Source organism: Pteropus medius, unplaced genomic scaffold (genome assembly GCF_902729225.1).
Source record: "Pteropus medius unplaced genomic scaffold, Ma_sr-lr_union100, whole genome shotgun sequence".
Lineage (NCBI taxonomy): Eukaryota > Metazoa > Chordata > Mammalia > Chiroptera > Pteropodidae > Pteropus > Pteropus medius.
The window spans coordinates 25,618,527-25,635,099 of NW_024340696.1; the positions used below are offsets into that span (position 1 = coordinate 25,618,527).

A 16,573-nucleotide genomic window follows, 5' to 3' on the forward strand; every position below is an offset into this window, starting at 1 on the left:
AGATGGTTTTTACCTAGTTGTGCACTAAAATGCTCACTACTGTACCTAGAATTTTGAAGATATATGAAGCAGCTTCCTTTTATTTGGAAAAGCCTCTGCTAAGGAATCTTATTTGTAATCCCTTCTAATGCACTGTGAGTTTCACTCTTCTCATAAGTAGCAATAAATGTATATCCTTCACATCATTTGAGAAAGTATCTTTATTTAAAGTTAGCTTTCATCAGGGAAGTATTTTTTCCTGAAAAGCCTTTGAGTAAAGAATTTTGGTCTACATTGGATCTTCCTTTAATATTGTAGAGAGAGCAGCAAAATATGATTTTGAACAACAATTATAATTTCTCCATCTTCTTCTGACTTCTGAAGTTGTTTTCTTTATTCAGTTTTTGATATGAATTTGTGCCTTTCTCTTACCAAGTTACCAGCTTGATTCTCAAGTGAAGGGAGCATAATGAAAGAGCAACAGAATATAAGGTTTAAAAGTCAGCTCTGTTAGTCCAGAAACACGAGTGGACCTTTATAGTACCGTTGCCCACCCTGTGAACCAGGCCATCTGTCAGCTAGAGACCATCATCTATAACACTTTATCCAGGCAGAAAATACCTTGCACCCTTCCTCATTTGTATAAGGTACTGCAACTTGTTTCAATGTGTTGTGTTGGCTTTTGCTACAAGCTTGTCATAGAATGTAACTCTCCAAGCTCTTTCAAAATGTATAGTTGGGTTTCCAGCAGAGGTTCAGATCCCTCTTTTCAAAAAATGTTAAACTTTGATCTCAGAATACAATAATATTTAAAAATTATTAAGGACCGCAGAGAGCTTTTGTTCATATCGGTTATGCCTATCAGATTTTATCATTAGAAATTAATAGTGAGAAAAATTTAAAACACAACACATAAGCGCACATGCCGTTAGCCATCATAGCAATGTCGTCATGGGCCCTCTGGAAGAGTCCACAGTACACTGTGAGATAAAAAGATTACAAAATATAAATACCCTCTTTTTCTTGAAAGTAGTTTTGACTTCATGGGCTCCCTGAAAGGATCTTGGGAACTCTCAGTGGTCCCTGGACCACACGTTGGGAACCACTACTGTAGACAAACTGAATCAGCCTAAAGCTCTCAGATATCATAAAGTTTTTAAATATTTCTCTCAAGCACAAAATTTCCAACGGTCCACTTCCCGTTCATTACAGCCTTATTCTTTTAAATCATTCTTGGTTCACTTCTCTTATTTGACAACAGTCTGGTGAGTCTGACAACAGAATATACAGTTTCCCTGTGGAATCTCTTGAAAAATCAAGCCAAATGCAGCAAAAGGAGAAACAAAGTGCTTTATACTTTCTCTAGGCCTTTTTATGATTAATTTTTTTTTTTTTAGGTTTTGGGCTTTGTTGACCATATAACTATTCTTCTATGTCTTACCTGAATTTGTTTTTAAATCTCAGGGTTTTTCTTCATTTTATCTACCTCTAATGTGTATATATAAAAATAAGTAAATGATTGACTTTTTATAAAAAGTCTTCTGTTGAGGCCTTCCTGTGGTCTTTTGGGCATATTCACTCTGACATGATGCAAGGGTGATGAGATCAAAGGCAGTCCTTAGAATAGGCATACTGGTCAGCACTGAAAGTAGTCCATGTTTTATAATATTTTTACATGTATAATTACTGTTTTTATTATCTTCTGCATTTCTGGTTTTACTGGTCTCGTCACATGGTCTTGATTAGTTTTGTAGCCATATAAAAACATTTTTTGTCCATCAAAAAGGGAGTGATTAAGTACCATGTGCAATGTACATTGTGAAATAATCCATAAACATGTTTTTATTTAGACTAGTAGGTATGGCAGATGTTACTATGAAAAAACAGCCTTCATAGATTCAGAGTAGGTGTGTGTATGAACAAATGCAACTGATACAACTCATTTTAGATAAGTGATTAATACACTGTAATTTCTTTTTCTTTATTTGACATTATACTGAGATTGTTTGAATTATAATCTCTTAGCTGAGTCCTTATTCTCACATAAAACATAGGTCTGACTCTTGAGTTCTAAATTTTCTAGATTGGTAAAAATAGCCTAGGCATTTAAATGAGAAACTGAAATGGCAAATTCAGTTAGGGTCTGGGGGCAGCTTTTAATTTAACAGTTTAGACTCAAAGAAAGTTTAAACACAACTTTGGCATAGATCAAAGTAGGCTTGTTTTGAAATTGTTAAATTGTGGGGTGACTTACTTAAAGGATCATAAGAGGAGAAGAGAGGACTGTTATGCAAAGTTTAATTATTTGTTGTGTTTTGTTCATTTGATTACAGATGCTTAGAAGAAGTGTCCAAAATAAAATCAATCCACGACCTGGAAAGGTAAGATTATTTTCTATTTCTAGTCTAGATTTTATTTTGGTCTGATAAAGTACAATCACATATGCTACTACTCTCCTCTTGTAGGTAGTGATCTACAGTGAACCGGATGTCTCCGAGGAGTGTATTGAAGTCTTTGGTGACATAGAGGATTGCAGCTCTTGGAGTCTCTCTCCTGTGATACTCGTAAAAGTTGTTAGAGGATGGTGAGAATGGCACTTTGACTTCTTGACTTAGAGGGCCTATGTTTTCCATTTTAAATTACTTTTTGGGTCTTCTGTCCTTATTTAAAATTATGCCTTTAACAATAGTCATGGTGAGTATTAAAAGGAATTCATATAAAAAAATACGGTTTTTAATCATGTTTCTGATTATAGGGGTGATATGTATTTATGCTAGAAAAATCAGAAAAGTGTAGCAGTATAAGTTTCTTTTCCCATATACCCCCTCATGACAGTGGTTTGAACTAATGAACATCAGAGTCCATACTATACTTTTGGTTTGTGAATTTTCAATGAGGTAGATAAGAATTGTACTTAGTTATGTTGGTAGAATTTTTTTAATTCTATAAGAAAAGACATTTTTGCTAACTTTTCAATGACAGTTCAGTGAAAGACTAATCTAAATTTTATTTTCCAACTGTTCAACAATGGATAGTTTTGATTAAGTAAAGAAATTGGTAGAAAAAAATTATTTTACTAGCTTAATAGCTTCTAGGAAATACACAAAGTTGAATTAAAAGCATTTTTTTAAAAATTGTTATGTGGCATAAATACTTTACTTGTTTGAAATAAAGAGGATAGGACTCTAGATACTTGTGATTTAAAAAATTAGTAAACTCTTCTTTTGGTCTCCATTTGATTAAATATGTAACATCTTTCCTATTAGGTTTTAGATATTTTGATATTTTTTGTATATTCAACATGTTCATTAGAAAAATACAATTAGCTTTTGTTCTTAAATTCGAAGACTAAAAATAACACTAAAAAATTTTTTGTAACAATTTTGTTAATAGAATCACGCTTTTCTTTTGCAAAATTGTTGGCTTCTCTCTTTTTTTGAAACCTTAGGCATTTAAGAGCAGCATTGTCATATTAACATGAGGTTTTTCTTTAGTGTTTGGGTGTTGTTGGGAAAGATACTTTTTAAATGCTTTTCATTAATATGCTTATAGTCCTTTGTATCAATATATCCATTGATATATGGCTCTAAAATGTAAGTTTAAATCCCTCTAAGAGAAGTTTTCTACACATATAAAGAGAAAATATATTACAGTAAAAGTCCATTATCTGATGTATTATTGTTTACAAGTCTCCATTAAAAATGACAATTCTCTAGAACACCGGTATCTCTATAATGTTCACATTGATAGTAAAAGTCCTCTAAGATCCTGATGCAGTTCTTGAATTATCAGAGGCTTAATTATCCTAGTCAATTTTAGTTTTAGGGAGAATTTATACATAGTGTTAGGGAATTTGCCATGATATATGACATATATATGGTGGCTATTAGCCAGAATGTTTGAGTAATATAAACCTCTCTCACCAAGACTGGCTAATAGTTTTGCTGTGTTTTAATCTTAGTTGGATTTTGTATGAGAAGCCAAATTTTGAAGGGCACTCCATCTCTTTAGAAGAAGGAGAATTGGAACTCGCTGGCCTCTGGGGTATGGAAGATATTTTGGAAAAAAACGAGGAGGCAGAGTCTGCTAAGCCCGTGACAATTGGTTCAATCAGACATGTGGTCCAGGTAGGTTATGGGAAAACCAGAATCCATCCATTTATTTGAAAATATTTATTGAATGCCAAGGATGATTCTTACTTTGAGAGAAAGTTCATTTTATAAAGTAAGCAACTGGGAAAAATATTCGATTGGTGCTTTATAGATATATTTTCTATAAGTATTTGTGCACTTCAAATGAATTAGAAAAGAAACGTTATCATTGGTTATTCATTTTTTTCCCACAATAAATCTTGAAGGTTAATTTCTCATTCCTGGCCACCCCCCACCCCTTCTCCAAACGTATTTTATTAATAAACTAGTTTTGATGAGTTCTGTATGAACAGATTTTTATTTCAATTTTTGTTTGTTTTTGTGGGGTTTTTGGGGGGCGTACTGTGTGAGTTCTGATTACCTTGAGTGGTGTATAAGAATTCTATTTTGGAAAAATAAATAATCCAAAAATAATTCAGTTGACAGTTCAACTCTGGGGTTTCATGTGGATTTAAAAAAAACAGGTATTTGAGGCCACTTTATGGATTGAGTAAAATTTCCTTGGTTTCTTATTTATTGATGAGAAAGTTGTATCAGAGTCTTTCATTGTGGCTGTTGGGATTTGATGATTCTTTACCTTTCAAAAATGTAATTAATGGTGTCTGCCAAGTGGAAAATTAAAACCCCATTTGTGTAATAGAGATCAACATTGGGGTACAATAGGGAGAAAAGGAATGTTCTAAAATGAGACTGAGTAAGAATAAGAGTTTTTATGTAAGTGCATAATATGATAAGCCTTAAGAAAGGCACAAGGAACCCTATTTAAAAATGTCATAGTTAGTGGAATGATTTACCTGCAGTTTTTGTTTACTGCTCAAATAATATTAGTAACAAAGCAATGTTAAAAATATCCAGATCTCACCATCTTGAAGTATCCTCCCTTCATTCTTCTGGATTCTCTATTCTATCTTGGCCATATTCTAATCTGGATTGTTCTGTAGTTATAATATAGGTATAAAGCTGTCATTTTTCCGCTTAAAACTGGTTCTCAATCCTTTTTCTCTTTCCATACTATTTTCCTGAAGATCACACTCACTCGTAACGTCTCTCAGTGATTTCAAATTACAGGGGGAGGTATCCAAATCTGGTGGGGTGGGGGTTTAGCTGCATTCTGCAAGGTGGGGTAAAGGAAATGAAGCACACTGGTGAAGAGGCCTCCTGTTTTGCCTGATAATGGCAGACTTGATGCAGTTAATGCTTCTCTTGTCACTACATGCTTTGGGGTTTCCATCGAAATGGTGTGCCATCATTTATTTTACCTTTCTACTTTCCAAGGAGCTTAAGGTTGTTTCTAGTTTTTTACTATGTTAAATAATGCTGCATGAACATTTTTGTGCACTTAATAATTCATAACTTTCTGATTTATTTTCTTGGGGTGAATTTTTCTGAAAGGGCAGGAACACTTTTATGGCTCTTGGTACATCAGGATGTTTTAAAAAATACAGATCGTGTATGTGGTTTCTTGAAGCACAAACTAAGTCACAGCATATATTCAAGGAAGTCACCTTTTTATCTCATTAAATTTGTTCCTTTTGATAATGTTTGGAAGAGCCTCCCCCGAACTAACCCAAGTGTTATCATTTCTTCTGTACCTGAGTTCACCTAGCTCAGCAATCAAATATCAATAAAGATTCGATTAGCGCTTAGGCACTTGGCCAGGAGAGGCCTTTTGAAGAGTGATGAACCATGGACATGCAGGAAAGTGACCAAAATGCAGAGATTTATAAATCACCATTAACGTGTGCCTTTGTGTTAACGACTTGTCAAACCAACATCACAGAGCTTGGTCATAGTCACGGAGAGTTAGCACAGGGTTTATGGGCACAGAACAAAAGTTGAGGAAGACTGTGGTGCAACCACCCTACAGACTAGAGCGTCTGCACTTGGATGGTCGTATCAGAGCAAAGGAACCCAAACTCCTATCACCAAGGAAAGCCAAGCTGTTTTCTCAGGGAGGAGGAGAGAAATATGTTCCAAAACTCTTATATATTTCTGGTGCTCTTTGCTTGAATATTAACACTCAGATATATGCCTAAAGCAATGTGTCTGCCCCAAAAAGCCACATATTATTCATTCATTGACGAAAAACAGGAAAGGAATAAAATGGCAGGTGTTCTGTGATATGTATGTATATATTAAGTCTTATTTTAATTATTTGAAAAAATAATGAGCTTACTGTAGATTTATATACACGGTGTATTATATATGTACAAATGTGTTTTTTTTTTTTTTTCAGGATTACAGAGTTAGTCATATTGACTTATATACTGAACCAGAAGGGTTAGGAATCCTAAGTTCCTACTTTGATGATACTGAAGAAATGCAGGGGTTTGGTATAATGCAGAAGACCTGTTCCATTAGAGTACATTGGGGCACGTAAGTATTTTATTTAAAATATATTTTTAATGAAGTTTTTTTAAGTGTAGTACTGGAAAAATTTAAGATATTCTATCTCTGATTTGTTGTCTTGTTAAGTAACTATTAACCAAAACGATTTTTTTTATAAGGCACATAAAATTCTGATTCTTTTGTACCTGTATTACTATGATTCAGCTCTTACAAACAATAACAATTTCTTGGAGGAAATGCAGAGGGGGGAAATGCATTTTTAATGTAGGGATTTCCTTATCACAAAGGAACCTGGTTCATTCAAAGCTAAGAGATTTTACCTTCATGGTAATCCAAAAGATAATTCAAAGCATGTGCCTTTGATATTTCATGCAGATAGAGACCAACACACATGGCACTTCCTTTAACATTTTCACACAATGCTGTTCAAAGCCCCTAAGATGTTGGTTTCACAAATCACAGGAAACTGCAGGAGTATTTTGAAGGAAATGAGAATGTCTCAGATAGGGAAGAAATTAGGATAGGAAGTGTAGGCTCCCACACTGAGGTCTCTAAATTGGAGTGCACAGCACAGGGCACGTGAAGACATCCACCGAGAGATACAGGGAAAAACGCTAAAGCATCTTTATATTTTGTTTAAAATCTCTTTTCAAGGTTTTATTTTTTGCATATGTTTTGTAATAAATTTATAATATTTTTGGTGGTAATATATAATTTATAAATATTCATACATTCAGAGAGTGCTCAAAAGTTTTTATCAATGGGATGGATATGCATACCTATGTAATGTGCCACATGATAACTACTACAAGAAACATAAATTATAGAGACAGTGGTAGTACTGTTTTAGATAGGGTGGTCAGGAAAGGTCTTTAGCAACATTTAAGCAGACACCTGGAAGAAGTGGTAGTCGGGCCTGGGGATACCTGAGGGAGGAGGAGCATGGTGCGTGGCCTAGGCAGGAAGCACAAACATGTTGGGCATGTTTGGAGAACAGCTAGGAGGGCCAGGTGACTGGAGTGAGCTAGGAGAACACTGATGGGAGAGAGGCCTTATGTTATATCAGGACTTTTAGGCTTTGGGAAGGGTTTTAGTTTACTTGACGTGATACAAGTAATCATTGGAGGACTCTGACCTAACTTGTGTTGTAGAAAGATCACTCCAGCTGCTATGAAGAAAATAGCCTGTAAAGAGTCAAGGGTGGAAACCAAGAAACCAGTTAGGAAGCCACTGCAGCTATACAGACAAGAAGTTTTGGTGGCTTAGCATGACAGTGCTGGTGAGAAATGGTCAGATTATGGATTCATTTTGAAAGGAGAACTGACAACATTTGATAGCAGATTTTATGTGGGGTGTGAGGGGCTGAGAAACGTCCAGTGCTTGGGACCCCAGCATTTATATGGATGGAGAAAACTTGGAGGAGCAGGTTAGGAGGGAGAGTGAAATTTCAAGAGTTCAGTTTTAGAGAGGTAAAGGTGGACATGCCAACTGTCCGTTCAAATCAGGTCAGGAGGGAGACTGGATGTGTGAGGATGGAGTTCTGGAGGGAGGCTAGAGGCATAAATTTAGGAGTCATCAGTGTGGAGAAGGTATTTAAACCATGTACCAGATGAGATCTCAAAGGGACAGAGTGTAAAGAACAGAAGCCACCTGAGCTTTGGGCACTTTCATATTTAGCGATAAGGAAGAAAAGGAAGACTCTAAACAGAAGAATAACATGTCTTCCTCTCTTGCTGCCTTTAATTTTTTCACATAAATGAGCTCTATAGATCTTTTTTTTCTCAAAGTATTAATGTTGAGAAATACACTTTCCTTAGAAAAGAATGAAATAGGTGTCTGTGGTAATATTTTAATCAGTTTCTATAAGGTTTCATGACTCAGGCTTGGGCTATGTGGAAGCATAACGAGCTACATTTAATGTTTCTTACCTTTATGGTAAGTTTAACTTGTCTTGTAGGTGGTAGTTACACACCTGTCATAGTTTTCAGTTTACGATGGGCTTGCATAGCTTGGACATCTTTCTTTGGGCTGTTTATTTCTGTTGCCTCTAAGAGAATAAATAGAAAGCTGCCTTGAATGTCACTTCAAAGTTTGGACTCAATGAACTTGCTTGGTCAGCTTTGGGACCAGGTCATTCGTACTTTTACAGATCTCCAAGGGAAGTCCGGTTGGTGTGGGAGAATTCAGCTAATGAGATGGCCCTGAGCTCATTTTGCTCCTTTTGCTGCACCGGTCCCCTGAACTGGTATAAGAGAGGTCTTTGCTGTGTGAGTGACTTTTTAAGATTTCATTAAGAGATTTACTCCAGGGCTTTTCACTCTGGATTAGACTCTTCTATATATACGTAAAATAAGGGCATTACTCGTCAAATTTTTATTTTGGAAAATGAATTAATTTCTAGGTAAATTTTCCTTTCATATTCTGTTAAGTATCATCTGTTTTTCAACCTTTGTTTTAATAGCTGGCTAATGCCAGCAGCCATACTCCCAGAGGGGAGGGTATATCTATTTTGGGGGTATATTTCTAATAAATAAAAACAAATAATTTTAGAACTTCAAAGGAAGCCTAAAGAGCATTGTTTAAATAAGGAAGACAAGCTTTGGTTATTTTCTCACGGCTAGGATTAGTTAGCAGAATAAGTACTAGAATGCTTATGGGGAAGGGACTTCTTTTTTTAATAGCCAAATATTCTTTGATGAATTTTGTTATGAAATAATTGATCATACAGAAGAATATGTGTGCATTATGAAGCCTAGTAATACAACAAACCTGCGCGTGCCTACCACCCAACTTAGGCCCTCACCATCGCCAACACCAACGCATCACTGTGTGGCCCACCTTGGTCCCAAACCCCCAACTCTTCTCCACACACATAACCTTGCTCTGGAATTTTGTGTTTTTCTTATACCCTTATTTTACAATTTCACCCTATAGTATCTGCTCCTACAATGTTTTAGTTGTACTTGCTTTTGAACTTTGTAATCTGTGTTTTATTACTATGTAATATTCACTGTGTGTATTTTTTTGTGGAGTATACTATATCAGAGCCCAACATTTTATTATGAAAGTTTCCAGGCATACACAAAAGTAGACATAGTTCAGTGAACATCCATTTACCCTCCATTTAGATTATTCAATAATTGTTAACATTTTGCTCCATTGCTTTATTTTTTTTCTGAGCACTTGAAAGCAAGTTGCAGATATCGTGACCCTTCATTCCTGTATACTTCAGCCAGAATCTATAATGACATTCTGCTGCATAACTATCATTATCACACCTAAGAAAATTAACAACATGTCCATGATAATACCGAATCTATAGCCCCTAATCAAATCTTCCCCAGTCTCAGGAATGTCTTTCATGGATTAAAAATAATAATAATGATAATTATATATATATATGTATATCTATATATATGGTTGTTCTGTTTCTTTAAGTCTCCTTTGATCTCTAAAGTATCCTAATCTTTGTTTCTCATGCCACTGACTTTTTGAAGACCTTAGGTCAGCTGTCTTAGAGAATATGCCACTTTCTGGATTTGTCTTTGTGTGCTTCTCCATGGTGCCATCTAACTTGTTCCTCTGTCTCCTGAATTTTCTGTATTAGAGGTTAGGTCTGGAGGTATGATCAGATACATAAGGAACAGTTCTGGAAAGGATACTTCATGTAGATACTGTCACATATTCATGTCACGTTATGAAAGGTGGCATATGTGCTCACCAGCTTCCCATTAATGATACCAAGTTGGGTTGCTTGGTTAAGTTGGTGCAATTAACCACCTCTCGCCATCATAAGGGTATGTTTCCCCCTTTGAGATTCATAGCTTACCCTCTTTTAACTTCAAAGTTGGTACATTTATATTTACTCTTTTGAATATCCAGTTGGTTTCTGTAAATAGTCAACATTCATGTGTACCCATGTCTAGAGAATAAGACAGGAACCAACTGGAAATACTGTTTTTGGCTTAAGTACAAATGAACAAGACCAATTTTTCTTGTGTGACTCAAAGGGTATTTCTAAGAGTCATTATGCAAATGCTTTTAATAAATATATAGATGGACATTGTTATTACTTCAATAATATTCATTTGTATGCATACATTTTTTTTAAAAAAGCTCATATTCATAATATAGGCAAAAACTCATTACCTAAGTACATAGAAAATAAAAGTATACCTCTAGAAACTGAAATAACACTGCCCGAAGTACTTTCCCCTTCTCCTGATGGTCTCATGAATAATGCATCTTGTTGGAATAGAATTTAAGAAAAATGAATCACTATCTTGTTGGAATAGAATTTAGGAAAAATGAATCATGCCCTGTATGAGTTTTCAAATTCCAAAGTCCACCCAACATTCAGAAATTTCTGTGAGTTCCCCAGCAGGCCCTTAGCACTTACCCACCAAGGAAGTAGTCTCAGAACAGCAGCCTTTTCAAGTGTATCAGTTTAGTATTCAGTTTTTTAATGAAGTCCCCTTTACCTAAAATGACCTTGCTTTTATAAATGTTAGATGACTAAATCACATACTTCAAGGAAAGTGAAATGTTTAGTATCAGATGAGTAAATCTCAGAATAGACTATAAAAGAAGCGATTTAATGCACTGGTACTTCAGCCAGCAGCATTTCAAAATCTCAGATCAGGATTGTTTATGAACCATCCATTGTATTTATGAAAAATTCAGCCCATTCACTTGTGAAGAGTCAGACTTCGAAGCTCTTGGCTTGTTAGCATAATAGCACAATTTATGGCGAACTGCCATTATTTACTCAGGTCATGAAATGTGTGGTGTGCCTGGGAGAGCCCTGAGCTCCAAAAAAATATGCGATGCACCCTAATTGTCAGGCTTTAAACATTAGGAGGTTTTAAAGGTCCCCACTCTTAGCCTCTGTTTTATTGTGGTTTCAGGGCATGGCAGTGGTATTTAAAAGATAAGCCTCTTTTTTTTTTTCTTTAGTTTTTTTTTTTAATTATTATTATTGAAGTATATTTAAGTTTGTACACAAAGGTGCACAAGAAATTGTAAGCATAAAAACTGGGTGAATTTGCAGTGTAACCATCACCCAGATCAAGAAATAGAACATAACCAGTATTTCAGAAGTCTCCCTTGTTCATGCTTCTTCCTGGGCATTCACTTGCTCCCACTATAACTATAATCCTGACTTCTAACACTGTGGATTCATTTTGATCTCACACATACACCACACACAGCCTCTCAATATTTGTGTGTGTGTGCGTGTGGACAGGATTCATAGGATTTTGATTGTAAATCCCTATATAGTGAGTCTAAAGAAGTTACTGATTTATCCAGGGAATTTTTTTTAAGAAAAACCATCACCAAAATATGCACTTGGGCCAAATTTTGGAGCAAGAGAAAAGCAAAAAGGGGGAATCAGACCCATTTTGCTGGTAAGAGATCTCATTTACAACTGTCTTCTCTTTGGCATGGGGAACATGGTGCAGTGCCCCAGCCAGGACACTAGCAGGGCTAACAAAAGACTGAAGAGTAGAAGTGATCACAAAGAATTATATATTTGTTTATGAAGAGGGTATATAACACCTCACTTATATAAAAGTCACTTCTCCAGCAACGTCACCTTTCCAGAACCTTCCCAGGAACCAGGAAATTGACAAGACTTTGCATAGCCTTCAGAGGCTGTTCTAACTGGCATGATTTTCTGGTTTCTTGGTTTCTAGCACATTAGGGGAGGGTGGGGCTGCTGGTTTCCTGACCACAGCAGAAGTGACAGCTGACAAGCCTGATAAAAGGGTGTGGTATTAAAATAAGCCATTAAAATCAGTTCCAAGAACTCAGAAAGCTTTGGGGCCTGGGAGCAGCCAGCCTTACAGACCTTCAGAGCCTCCGAGAACGCACTGTGCATTGTCATGTTCACGATGTCATCCTGAGTCATTGTGAAAAGAGGAGATTGTGTGTACTCCTGGAATGAGAAAAATTGCCATCAAAACATGATTAGGAGCCTGGCTCTAGAGTCGGCTTGAATCAGCTCTGTATTTGGTACCTGCAGCTGTGTGGCCCTAGGCAATTTACTTAACCTCATCTGTAAAATAGGGACGGAGGCATTCCTTCTTCATAGCATTGTTGTGAGGATTGGATGAAACTCTGAGTGGCATTCCTCGTTAAGCTCTAGGTGGATGTTAGCTGTTATTAATTTCTGACACTGTGATAAACAAGTAGGTAGAACATCCTATTCTTTGGTTACAAACGAGATGTTGCCTTTTAAAACAAAGCTTGAGATTTCCTAGCTAGGGCCTCTGTAAATACACACAGTGCAAGAGAACTGCAGTTGACACTTGAACAATATGGGTTTGAACTGTATGGATCCACTTATAGGTGGGCTTCAAACCCATGTTGTTCAAGGATCAGTTGTACTTTTATTATTTGAAAGTAATAGAGACCTTTACAACTTGGAAGCAATTAATAATATAAATTAAAATTAGTGGACAAAGCCAGCCAAGGAAACAAGCCAAAGACTCTTAAGAAGAGGCACATGTAATGAATGGCTTTTTCCTCCTTGAGTCTAACGTTAATACCTCAGTATAACTGTACATCGTCCAGATCCACATCTTCTCCTGTTCTTTTCCTTGCTCGTTAGTGAGGTCCTGTGTACCACTAAACACAAATGACAAATTGTTTCTTTCCTTCCTTGGTGCTTATTTAGATGGCTGATTTATGAAGAACCTGGATTTCAGGGTGTTCCTTTTATCCTGGAACCTGGTGAATACCCTGACTTATCCTTCTGGAATACAGAAGCAGCATACATTGGATCCATGCGGCCTCTGAAAATGGTAAAAATGAAATCCAACAAAGTATTCTTGGAGTCAGTAATTCTTTGCCAGCCTCACATCGATAATTCTTAGGATGCGACTTTGAAGCAATAAAGTAAACTTTTTAGAAACAAATATGTAGTCAATAATGAAAATGTGGATAAGCTCAAGTCTTTTGCCTTTAAGGCATTCTAAGCTCAGGGCAGGTATAAGAAATGAAGAATTAACCATTTGTGGGAAACAGGAGGAAGGACAAAGTCCAACTTGGGAGTGATGTGACAGAGAAGGGGATACTTAGGAGAGCTTCAGGATAAATCACGTTGGGTCTTAAAAAACCAAGCAGGGTGATTTTGGATGGAGATGTCAGGGAATGCACTGCATGAGCCACGGTGAAGCTGGGACAGCAGGCCATGCTCTGGACCAGCCCAGCTGTAGTGATTGACAGGAGGCTGGGTGGCAGATTTGGGGGTACCAGGGCTGGCTGTCTATATATGCACCTGTGCTTCCTCTGTGCTACCCCTGCGTTTTGCCTTGTTTTTGTTTTTTTGTTTTTTCTGCCAAACTCTAAGCCTTGGGAGGATCCAGGCTGCATCTGTCTTGTCTTCCGTATTGAGCACAGTATGTGCTCATCATGGTAGGTGTTCCCTAAATACTGTGGCATGAGTGAAGCTCTGATTACAAACATGTTTTTGAAATCCCACTTTGTGGTTGTCTTCTGTGTCAGTTTGAAATAAATGAGAAAGTGAGGAAGGTGATCCTTCCTGCCAAAGCCTGTGGTTTACTAACCTGCATGTTTGCTGGTCTTTATGCAAACGATTTGGGGCATTTTTCTAAAGTTAAATCCACTTTCAAAGAACAAAGTTTTGTGAGTTTTGTGAATGCATCAAAGAATCGCCCCCAGTTTAAAAGGCAGTTTTTAATGATAACTTACAAAACTGAAGTTTATGGCATTCGAAATGGATTTCTTTTGAAAAGGGTAGTTACTTGGTTGTATAAGCTCTGTTTTGTTCACAAAATCAGCCACATTCCTTTGTGATTACAGTTCATTTGGTGCATCTGGGCATCTTTGGCTGCACTTATTTAAAACTGTTAAGTATATGTTGGTAAAAAATATCCTTCTAATTTTCCCACTGCTGATTTTAACTCTTACCCCGTTTAATATTCTAATGTAATACCTTTTCTATGGTTTATCTTTAGTGAGTTTTTGGGAATGTACAAAGAAGTTTTTATTATAAAAGTATGGAAACCTCACAGACCCATCCTTTGGGATCTTTTAAATTTTATCTAACAGTTTTTCTAATTATTTCAAGAGTCTCTCTAGGTCATATTGTGAACTTGGGTGTGCTTCAACATGTCTGTAAGCCATTGGTTGCAAAATCAAATGCCTCTGGAGGCCAGGCAGCAAACAGACATGAGCGAGGCTGTCTGGGAGTTGTACCAAGGGAGGGTAGAGACAGGCAAACCAGAGTCTGTGTCCTGGCTGGAGGATGAGCCCAATGCAGAGTTAGTAAGTGCTAAAGATGAAGGTTGCTATCTGTGAGAATTTGGGTCCAGAGATGTTAGATCTTGGGACTGCTTTTTAAGAGAAGTTAGAAGCGTGTGTGTGTGTGTGTGTGTGTGTGTGTGTGTGTGTGTGTGTGTGTGTGTGTGTGTGTGTGTGTGTTTGGGAAATTAACTCGATTAAATTAAAAAAAACCCTAAAACTTATCAGGTCAAAAAACACACCTAACAATGAGATTCAGTTTATAGACCACCTTTGTGAGTCTCTGTTCTAAACTGTCTTCTTCATGTCTTCACCTGCACTGTTGGTAATTTTAGAACTGTCTCAATGTACATTGAAACAAATGAGAATATAATTGCACTGAGGTTCAATGGCTTACCATAACCTGCCATGTGTAATATAAAAGGTAAAGTATCAGTGAAAAACCATTATTCTTAAACTGTTATTTTCTTTTCAGGGTGGCCGTAAAGTTGAATTCCCTATAGATCCAAAGGTAAAAAAATGTTTATTTTTTTAAATTTTATTCCCATTCCATCTCTATGAAGCCACTTGGGTGATTTTACATATCAACTTCCATAAAACATTACTCCTATCAAAGAAAGTTGTCTCAACTTACACGTGCCATCCTTCAGGCTGGAAAATGATGCTGATGGCACTAGTTATCACTAACAGCATGTGTAGCGATGCTCAAAAGGTTCATTGTTGTATTACATTTATAATTTGTAGTTGTATTTACTAATTGCAGGGCCTATTGCTGCTTGTCAGTTAGCTAGGAAAAAACTTTCTTTCAAGACAAGTTCTCCCTACTCCAAAACGCTCTTTCTACTTCAGACATCTGTAACACAGAGCTTGATCTATACTTTTTCATTTTAAAGCAACTCTGGTTCTTTAGTTTGACCTAAGCAAAATAGTGAATATCAGTTCTAGACACTGAAACAAAAATCAATTATTTCTAAATTATCTTTTAAACCTTGGCTTTGGGCTATACATATCAGGAAAAAAATTCTGATTTTTAAAATAATAAGATCCTGTTATTTAGTGACTTTTTAAAAATATGATGAGAACATTTTAATTTGTGTTCCAGGACTTAGTGATATATTAAATGACTGATTTAAGGTTTAGCTATTGAGATATTTAACTTCTTAAAAATCACTGGTATATCTCATTTCTATTACAGGTAGTGATTTATGAAAAGCCCTTCTTTGAAGGTAAAAGTATGGAACTAGAAACAGAAATGTACAGTTTCGTCATGGAAAGAAGTGAAACAGAAGAAACAACTGGAGATGAATGTTTGCCATTGACATCAGTGGGATCTATGAAAGTTCTTAGAGGCATGTAAGTAGACAGGCATAACCTAGAAGAATGTCCTTTTTTTCTCTTTAATAAAGTAATAAACATGGCCTCCTCCTCCTCCCCTCAAAAGAACATTCCAGATTGTATGGTAGAGTGAATTTCAAACATGTTCTCCCCAAACGGTTGTGACCTGGATTTGATACCAGTTTGAGGGCCTGGTTTGGGGTCAGTCAGCTGAGCAAAGCTAATAAATTGGCCCATCCAGATTGATCAAATCTGCAATCTTGTTTATTCATATTATGCTCCAAACTATTGAAATGTTGGTTTGCTATTTTTATGATCATATTTTGTACTTTATAGATCTTACATATTTCCTTTGGAAGTCTACATTGAAAATGTTGTTAATAGCCAAAAATACATACTATTTTATTTACTATTCAAAGAAAATTTATCCAGTTTTATTTGCTGGTGTTCTTTGAGTCAGTTCTTATTACACACACACACACACACAGACA

At 36.3% G+C, this 16,573-nt stretch overlaps 1 protein-coding gene across 1 annotated transcript in view; it reads left to right on the forward strand.

The window, feature by feature from the left end:
- LOC120607849 (beta/gamma crystallin domain-containing protein 1-like) overlaps positions 1–16,573 on the forward strand; it is a 45,741-nt gene that overhangs the window by 8,512 nt on the left and 20,656 nt on the right. The window contains exons 3-9 of the mRNA XM_039869593.1: positions 2,313–2,360; positions 2,445–2,563; positions 3,941–4,106; positions 6,367–6,506; positions 13,159–13,285; positions 15,223–15,258; positions 15,943–16,100. Of these exons, the coding sequence (XP_039725527.1) occupies positions 2,313–2,360; positions 2,445–2,563; positions 3,941–4,106; positions 6,367–6,506; positions 13,159–13,285; positions 15,223–15,258; positions 15,943–16,100 (794 nt within the window). The remainder of the gene's footprint in view (positions 1–2,312; positions 2,361–2,444; positions 2,564–3,940; positions 4,107–6,366; positions 6,507–13,158; positions 13,286–15,222; positions 15,259–15,942; positions 16,101–16,573) is intronic.